Source organism: Coenobita brevimanus, chromosome 79 (assembly GCF_032717465.1).
Source record: "Coenobita brevimanus isolate Jiangsu-jjx chromosome 79, ASM3271746v2, whole genome shotgun sequence".
In the NCBI taxonomy this organism is placed as follows: domain Eukaryota; kingdom Metazoa; phylum Arthropoda; class Malacostraca; order Decapoda; family Coenobitidae; genus Coenobita; species Coenobita brevimanus.
In genome coordinates this window covers 31,030,465-31,040,072 of record NC_137032.1, presented here as the reverse complement: position 1 = coordinate 31,040,072, position 9,608 = coordinate 31,030,465, and the positions used below count along the sequence as shown (strand labels likewise).

At 42.2% G+C, this 9,608-nt stretch overlaps 1 protein-coding gene across 1 annotated transcript in view; it reads right to left on the bottom strand.

The window, feature by feature from the left end:
* LOC145409073 (uncharacterized) overlaps window positions 1–8,492 on the bottom strand; it is an 85,681-nt gene extending 77,189 nt beyond the window's left edge. The window contains exon 1 of the mRNA XM_080279622.1: window positions 8,413–8,492. Within this exon, the coding sequence (XP_080135748.1) occupies window positions 8,413–8,492 (80 nt within the window). The remainder of the gene's footprint in view (window positions 1–8,412) is intronic.
* Window positions 8,493–9,608: the final 1,116 nt, after the last annotated feature.

Sequence of the window (9,608 nt, the reverse complement as noted above, 5' to 3'; positions counted from 1 at the left end):
TAGGCAAACTCTTTCGCTTTTGTCTGTCAACTTGTACCATTCCTTCTTGCTGGAAGTTTGCTCTCATTCAGCCAGTCCCAAAGAAGGGTGACCATTCCCAACCCTCTAACTATCGTCCAATTGCTTTAACATCCTGTATCTCAAAATTTTTGAGTCTATTCTTAATAGAAAAATTTTAAAGCATCTTTCCTATCACAACCTTCTTTCTGATCGTCAGTATGGGTTCCGACAGGGACGCTCCACAGGCGATCTTCTCACCTACATTTCAGACTCCTGGTCATCCTCCTTTCGGGACTTTGGCGAAAGCTTTGCCATTGCACTTGACATCTCAAAGGCTTTCGATCGAGTCTGGCATAAATCTTTAATTCCAATCTGCCCTCTTACGGTTTCTATCCTTCTATCTGTGCCTTCATCTCTAGCTTCCTTTCTGGTCGTTCTATAGCAGGTGTTGTAGACGGCTATCGTTCTTCTCCTAGATCTATTAACAGTTGTGTTCCTCAGGGCTCTGTGCTATCACCAACTCTCTTCCTTTTATTCATCAATGACCTTCTGAGCTGTATATCTAACCCTATCCACTCATACGCTGATGACTCCACCCTTCACCTTTCCATTCGATTCCCACAACGTCCATCTCAGCAGTTACTTCAACAGGCAAGGGATGAGGCTATGGCACACCTAATGTCTGACTTAGCTCGTATCTCTGACTGGGGTAAAAATAATATGGTTGTTTTTAATGCATCAAAGACTCAGTTTTTGCACCTATCAACCCGACAAAATCTTCCACAGGTATACCCACTTATGTTTAATAATACTCAACTTAATCCTGCATCATCGTTGAACATGCTTGGGGTTTCATTTGCTCGGGACTTGTCCTGGAAAGATCATATTACATCTCTTGTAAAATCTGCTTCCAAAAGATTGGGTGTGCTAAGCCGACTCCGTTCCTTCTTTGCCCCTGCACAATTGTTGACTCTATACAGGGGTTTTATCCGCCCCTGTGTGGAGTACAACTCTCATGTGTGGGGAGGCTCCCCACATACAGCTCTTCTTAAGAGGGTGGAGTCAAAGGCTTTTTGTCTCATTAACTCTCCCCCTCTTACTGACTCCCTTCAATCTCTGTCTCTTCGCCGCAATGTTGTATCATTATCTCTTTTCTATCGCTACTTCAATGGTCACTGTTCCTCTGAACTGTCTGCATGCATTCCTCCACTTCTACGACGGGCGCATCGTACCCGTCTAGCAGCAATCTCTCACCCCTTGTCTGTCCAACTCTCTAATGCAAGAGTTAACCGTTACTCCCAGTCCTTCATTTATGTTACAGGCCAACTCTGGAACTGTCTCCCTCTGTCTGTATTTCCTGCTTCCTGTGATCTCCAGTCTTTCAAACGCAGTGTGTCAAGGCATCTCGAAATGAATGGATCTTGAATTTGGCTCTCTTGTATTTTGTTTTTCTCTTGGAAGGAACAGTTTTGCGGGCTCATTGCCTTTGGTTCCTTCTTCCCCACATAAAAAAAAAAAAAAAACTTTCCCCCTCTGACTTCCTCATGGCAGATATTAAAATTACTTCAGCTGATGTATTTTCTGCCATCACTGGCCTCAGTACTAACAAGGCATATGGGTCTGATGGAGTCCCTTCTGTTGTCCTCAAGAACTGTGCTTCTGTGCGTACACCCTGCCTAGGTAAACTCTTTCGCTTTTGTCTGTCAACTTGTACCTTTCCTTCTTGCTGGAAGTTTGCTCTCATTCAGCCAGTCCCAAAGAAGGGTGACCATTCCCAACCCTCTAACTATCGTCCAATTGCTTTAACATCCTGTTTCTCAAAAGTTTTCGAGTCTGTTCTTAACAGAAAAATTTTAAAGCATCTTTCCTATCACAACTTTCTTTCTGATCGTCAGTATGGGTTCCGTCAGGGACGCTCCAATGGCGATCTTCTCACCTACATTTCAGACTCCTGGTCATCCTCCTTTCGGGACTTTGGCGAAAGCTTTGCCATTGCACTTGACATCTCAAAGGCTTTCGATCGAGTCTGGCATAAATCTTTAATTTCCAAACTGCCCTCTTACGGTTTCTATCCTTCTATCCGTGCCTTCATCTCTAGCTTCCTTTCTGGTCGTTTTATAGCCGTTGTTGCAGACGGCCATCGTTCTTCTCCTAGATCTATCAACAGTGGTGTTCCTTAGGGCTCTGTCCCATCACCCTCTCTCTTCCTTTTATTCAGCAATGACCATCGAAGCTGTGCATCTAACCCTATCCACTCGTATGCTGATGATTCCAACCTTCACCTTTCCATTCGGTTCCCGCAACATCTATCTCAGCAGTTACTTCAACAAACAAGAAATGAGGCTATGGCACACCTAATGTCTGACTTGGCTCGTATCTCTGACTGAGGTAATAATAATCTTGTTGTTTTTAATGCATCAAAGACTCAGTTCTTACATCTATCAACCCGACAAAAGCTTCCACATGAGTACCCACTAGTGTTTAATAATATCCAGCTCAATCCTGCATCATCCTTGAACATGCTTGGGGTTTCTTTCACTCTGGACATTATCTTGGAAAGATCATATCGCATCTCTTGTAAAATCTGCTTCCAAGAGATTAAGTTTACTAAGTCGACCCCGTACCTTCTTTACCCAGTTATTGACTTTATACACGAGTTTTATTTGCCCCTGTTTAGAGTGCAACTCTCATATGTGGGGAGGCTCCCCACATACAGCTCTTCTCAATAGGGTGGAGTCAAAGGCTTTTCATCTCATTAACTCTCCTCCTTTTACTGGCTCCCTTCAACCTCTGTCTCTTCGCCGCGCTTCTGCATCTTCATCTGTTTTCTATCGCGACTTCAATGGTCACTGCTCCTCTGAACTGTCTGCTTGCATCCCTGCACCTCTACTACGGGCGCGTAGCACCATCTAGCAACAAACTGTCATCCCTTTTCTGTCCAACTCTATAATGCAATAGTTACAGTAACTGTTACTCCCAGTCCTTCATTTATGTAACAAGTCAACTCTGGAACTGTCTCCCTCTGTCTGTATTTCCTTCTTCCTATGATCTCCAGGTTTTCAGACGGAGTGTGTCCATGCATCTCGAAATGAACGGATCTTGAATTTGGCTCCTTCTTGTATTGTTTTTGTTTTTTTCTTGCAAGGAGGTTTGCGGGCTCCTGGCCTTTGGTTCCTTCTTCCTTGCATAAAAAAAACAAAAGACTGTATCCAGCCCATTCACAATAATTATGAAGTTCTTTGTTTTTGTGATTATAATTTCTTGGTGTTGGCAATAATGTAATACACATAAAATGGCGTAGTCGTAGTGAAGGGATCAACGTTAATAATAAAGTAGTTTGCTTAGAATGAATATTTGTAGGCGTTTTGTATTATGTAGTTGGTTATGCATTCATTTCGACAATTTTTTTTTTTTTTGTATAATCTCATATTTTTCCTTACTTTCAGAACCCTTATCACTTCATTGGGTATTTAAGATCGTCATCATCATCATCATTATTAACTTCTTTCTCCCCCTAATGACGGGATGAAGATTTTAGCATCAGTAAGGCACGCGGGTTTACTCCTACGCCTTAGAATAACTTATTTTACCCCTTCAGCTCAGTAATATCTTCCATTTTTATTCTTGTCTTCACGCTTGTAATAATGGTGACACATTTTCTTTTATTCTTGCTATCACCGGACGATTTTATTCAGGTCAGGAGAGACGTCTAGTAATTATTGTTGTTGCTCTCCCGTCGACTGTAGATAAGCAATTTCCCTCAAAGGGTTGTCCCATAATTTTCCTACACGGTTTACTCGTATGTTGCGTCTACGTCTTAGTATGGCATGTGCTGTGCAGTGCCCCACTATGTGTGAGTGATAACACACAACACAACACACGTCAATAATATAGCAGTGAAAAGGATAGGCGTACAAGCCATTTACCGCATCGCTACAAGAGATCTTCCTTTAACTCAATAAAACATGGAAATAGCAGAGTGGAATAACTTCAGCGGGCTCAGATGAAGCCAGGCAAGGACAGATAAAGTCAGGCAAAGTCGGATAAGGTGGAATAAAGTCAGGTAAAGTCGGATAAAGCTGGATGAAGCTGGGCAAGGTGGGACAAGGTAATGATGGCGGCCTGGTGCTGCCTCGGTCAACATTTGCCAGTCATTACGGAGAGACAAATGAGTTGAACCGCTCTGCCCGCCTTCATAATAAGCCATGAGGCTCTGTGGATACGGCCCCATTTTGTTGATTCTTAACCCACATTCCTCTTGTCATTATTACACCTGTGCTGGCGAAGCAAACGCCAATGTTATGTTCTGATAGCTGCGCCTGCCCGTGTTTATGTGTGTAAGAGAAAAATAACTCAAATATTTTATTTTGAATTTAATCAAACTTGGAGGATCGGTTAAGAATCAACTAAGGGGTAGGTTTAATGATTTTGAAACAAATTGGTCGAAGGTCAAGGTCACATGGCTGGATCAAAGTTTGACCTATCAAAGTCAGAATTAAGTTTCTACACGATTTAGATCAACCTCCGTGGTAGGGTTGAGGGTTAGGCAAGAATAAAGTGATTCAGTTTTGAGAACACTTAAAGAACATGGTCACAAGTGTGTCTGTGTGTGTGAACACCACAACTAAAATAGTTTCAATTTGATTTGGACCAAACTTGGTTAAGGATAAACCTACAGGCTATTGCTTTTGAAAACAGTAGGTCAGATCATAGGTCAAGGTTACATGGCAAGGTAAAGGTGAAACACTTTTTATTTTGTGTAGACAAAACGTTGTGGATGGATTCAGGGTAAAGCAAGGATGAAGGGATTCGATTCTGAGAACAGTCGGTGAAGAGTCAAAGCGGCAGGGAAACGTCAAAGATCACGGTCAAAGGGCAAGACTGGCTCAGACAATTATCGTGCGATTTGGACCAAACTTGCTGGTAGGGTTAAGGGTCAGGTATGAATCATGTAATTTGATTTTGAGAGCAATCGGTCCCAGGTCAGTGTCACAGGGGAAAGTCAAATGTTCGACCCTTAGACCAACTAGTATGCAGGAGCGTTGCAGTCTTCAAGCCTTGCTTTTGTTATTATTATTATTATTATTATTAGTAGTAGTAGTAGTAGTAGTAGTAGTGGCAGTAGCAGCAGTAGTAATAGTATTCAGTTACTCCTTGGCTAGGGGGTATGAGGTTATTTTGTTGGTATTTCACACACACATTAAATGATACAGGAACGTTTTGTTTACGCCTCACTCCCACAACGGGCCTGTAATGTTTATATTTCACACCCAAGCCATTGCCAGGGGATACGGTGTTATTTTATTTCTTTTTATTTCTCACCCAAATCTTTGTTTGAGGGAATGGGGCATTATTTTGTGTTCATTTTTCCCATGTATTTTTCATTAGACCTTGGGATGTTTTCTGTGGTTATTAGTCTTAACTGGGCTGAGATTTTCGACCTTTTGCAGCTTGTTCACGCAGCCATAAAGTGGCAGTAAAAGACACTGCTACGGCTCTCCTTCCTTCCCATAGCGCTTCTTCGTGACTGGCACCATATTCTTGTTTTAATTTCTTGCTGCAGCCCAGTATTTAAGATGGAGTTAGGTTAAATTTACACCAGGTTGAAGTGAAGTGGGTATTGAGGCGTGTCAAATCGTTTAGCGTTAACCAGGAGTAAAATAACGTCTTCTCCGTACAAGTAGAGATTAACTCCTTCAGGGAGCATGATGTGGCTTTTTACATCCACGCTCGCAGACCAAGAACAGGTGTTATGTTCTGAACGGCGTGTGTGTGTGTGTGTGTGTGTGTGTGTGTGTGTGTGTGTGTGTGTGTGTGTGTGTGTGTGTGTTGAGCATTTATATCTGATATTAATCAAACATGATGGAAGTATAGAGGGTGAGTGCATGATGGAATTTTTTTTTTTAAGAGTAATATGTCAAAGGCTAAACTCACGGAGCTAGGTCAGATGATGACCTAACAAAATTATTGATAAAATAATGGGGGAACGGTTAAGGGTAACGCAAGGATGAAGTAACTCAGTTCCAAGAACAATTCTAAGGACAAGATCACAGGGCAAGGTCAAAGTTTGCCCCTAGTTCCTGTATGTGAAGAAATAGCTTAGACAGTTTGGCCAGATCTGGACCAGGGATGGTGGAGGGACTGAGGCTCGGCTAGTGGGTATCAGTTTTTTTGGACAATAGGCCAAAAATCAAAGCCACATGACACGGTAAGCTAAGCTGTTATTCAAATTAAACCAAACTTCAAAGGTTTCAGATTAAGGTATGGATAAAGAGATTAAATTTTGAGAACAATCAATGTTCAGGGTCACAGGATAGAGTTAACTCTAACAGATTTGATCGGATTTGAACCAAACTTTGTGTTAGGGATAAGAGATTGGCATGAATGATGTGATTCGATTATGAGACGAATTAATCGACGGCTGTGGTCACATGGCAAGTTTAATGTTTTACCCTTGAACCAACTAGTGGGAGCGGGTTTTGCACTCTCCGATTGCTACTTCCTGATATTACTGAACCGTCATTTTGGTCTCTGAGTGATGGCTGTCAAATTTCAATTGATTATTCTACCCATCTTGGGAAATTCACAGATTCAGTGGCATTCCCCGGGCGCCATAATGAGGGTGTCACCTGGTCTGTGGATTAGGTGGCACCTTATTATGGCGCTGCAGTGGAAGGGAAGGAAAGGCATGGAGGAAAACAGTAGGGAGGAGGAAATTGTGTAAGAGTGAGTAGCTGGGTAGTTTTGCGATTATTGTGGCTAGGTATCGCAATTTATAACCATAGATGTGCATAGAATAGTTGGGGGTGTGTGTGAATGAAGCAAGCAGACTCCACAGTAAGCTGGTCTAAGGCCATAAAGGTAGGCGAAATAGCAGTACCTCAAAAGTTCCACTGGCAAGGTTTTCGATATCTTGTTTTCACTGTGAAGTGGAAAAAGTGATTTAAAGACAATTTTGCTGGATAGGTTGCTCTGTAAACTCACTCTTAAAGGTAGTTTTTAATACAGTGTAATGTTACTGATGAATAGTACAATTACTGTTTCGAGATGACATTGTTATATACGTGTTTCTCGAAAATAATCAGTTAAGGTATTTATATCACTTTGAATACAGACACCCGAAAACTCCTCATTTTTAACAACTTACTTTTCCAACTTCAGCTCAACAGACCTATATTATTATTATTATTATTATTATTATTATTATTATTATTATTCAAACTTCCCACATCCCTCTGAAAAGTTTTCCTATTTTTGTCAGTAGTATTGTGATACTAGGGAATATCTAAATCGCTGCCATTGGCATACTGTTTGAGCTACAGCCTTCATTTTTTGCCATATTATAGTACTGGTTAGCTGCTTCATCTGACCAAACATCATCCTGATTCGACTGTCGGAACCTGGATAGGATCTTGAACAACAACAACAACAACAACAACAACAACAACAACAAAGCGACCGTAAAGCTCATGAACCACTTAAGTTAGAAGGCTGAAATTTTGATGGCATATACCTGGAACTTGGCCAGAATGTAGTGCTTACTATGGCTGATATCATCAGTAATCTCTGAGATCGCCTATGGTCCAAAATTTTGGTCTACTCCGGAAGACTGATAAGTCACCTGATTTTACATGAAAGAATAAAGCTAGAGCCACCAAACTTGGTGGACTTATAGATCTTGATGACCTAAGGCGACATGCAGATCAGTGACCCTGCTCGGTTTCTAGCAGGCAATGGCTGTGGGAAGTTTTTCCTTGTGAAAATTGTCCTTAGACATTTTCTCGGCATTCTAGCTATTATTATTATTATTATTATTAATTTAGAAACCATAAGACTTTCAGCATCATTATATGGTGTAAATTACATGTTGCAATGGATATTTCCTAACTTTCTTCTTAGCGATTTACAGGGTGGACTGTAAAGAGCGCACCTCACTCACGTCTTGCAGGGACGGCTGTGTCTGCTGGTATGGGTTTGGATGTAGCAGTAGGAGTTGCCAATGACTAAATGATGCAGAGAAGACGCTGATAACGCTGACTGAGCCGTCCCCACAACTCAAGAGAAACGGAGGGGAAGAGCTCTATGTATGGATCATTTAAAATACTATCCACCTCTATTAATGCAAACTATACCCTGTTCACTTTAATTAGGTGTAAAGTTGCTGTCTATCCATCTTCAGTACTGAGGTGTAGTGAGAGATTAACGACAGATTACGGCGCTAGTCACGAAAAAGTGCTATGAGGAGGATGTTGTGTTAGCCTTGTCTTATGCCATCACTGAGCTCCGGGAAATAAGCTCCAAAAGGACGTTATATTATAGAGATATACTGGCTGCGTGTATGTATTTGGCGCTCCTCTGACACTCCTCCGGGCTAATTCTTGTGTGTTGCGGGGACGGCTCACTCGGCCTTACCTGTGTCTGTCCTGCATCATATAATCATTTCCTACTCCTACCGGTACATGCACGCCCACACCAGCAGACTGGGCCACCATTGCTTCACATAAGGTACCGCTATGTGAGTCTCATGCTTCATAAACTTATTTTCTACTCCCACTGCTACATTTACGCCCGCATCAGCAGACTCAGCCACCCCTGCTTCATATAAGATACAGTTATGTGAGTGTCTAGGGAAGTGTATCATATATTTATTTCCTATTCTCACTGTCACAGCCACGCCCACACCAGCAGACTGAACCGTTCCAGTTGTATATAAGGTACCACCATTTGAGAGTCTAGTGCAGCGCTATTTACTAACCATCCTGTATAGAGAATAAAATACAATGTTAAGGTGTAATAAGTCCCTAAGAAGGAGGTGTTACGAAACGTCTTATGTCGCTTATGACTCACAGCCTTTTCACACACACACACACACACACACACACACACACACACACACACACACACTTCCAATTATGTCTCACTGCTCCTGTAACCTTATACTACTGGACCAGAAGTTCTCTCTCTCTCTCTCTCTCTCTCTCTCTCTCTCTCTCTCTCTCTCTCTCAACTACCCAGCTGGAAAATGAGAACCAATAATTAGAGACGACGAAAAGAAAAAAAAAATTCCGTCATCAGCGCCCCTTCTCCAAGTTTCAAAACCCTTCGTTCGTCCCTCCATGCACCCTTTCCCTCTCTCCCATTAGCGGAGTCAAAAGTTCGCTTACAATTCCACTGCGTCTCCTTCACACTTAGGGCATGTCCGTCGCCTTCCTCCCTGACGCATCGTATCAGAGAGAATCATTTATGGGCAGAGAAACATACCAAGTCTCTCTCTCTCTCTCTGTCTCTGTCTGTCTGTCTGTCTGTCTGTCTGTCTGTCTGTCTCTCCCTCCCTCCCTCTCCCTCTCTCTCTCTCTCTCTCTTCCCTCATTCCAAACCCGTGTCGCAGTTTTATCCTAGTTTACCCTCCAATTCCTTAATCCGCCCTTCCATCCTCACCCTCCCATCAACACCCCTTTTACCTTGGGTTTTACAGGTCGGACTGCCTAACCTATGTCCAAAAGAGAGAAAAAGATCAAACGTCTAAGTTAAACCCTATCGTTCATTCATTTCAACTTGGCGCAGATTTTCGTCCCTTTTCAGTTTATTTTCCGTACCTTAGTGGCAGA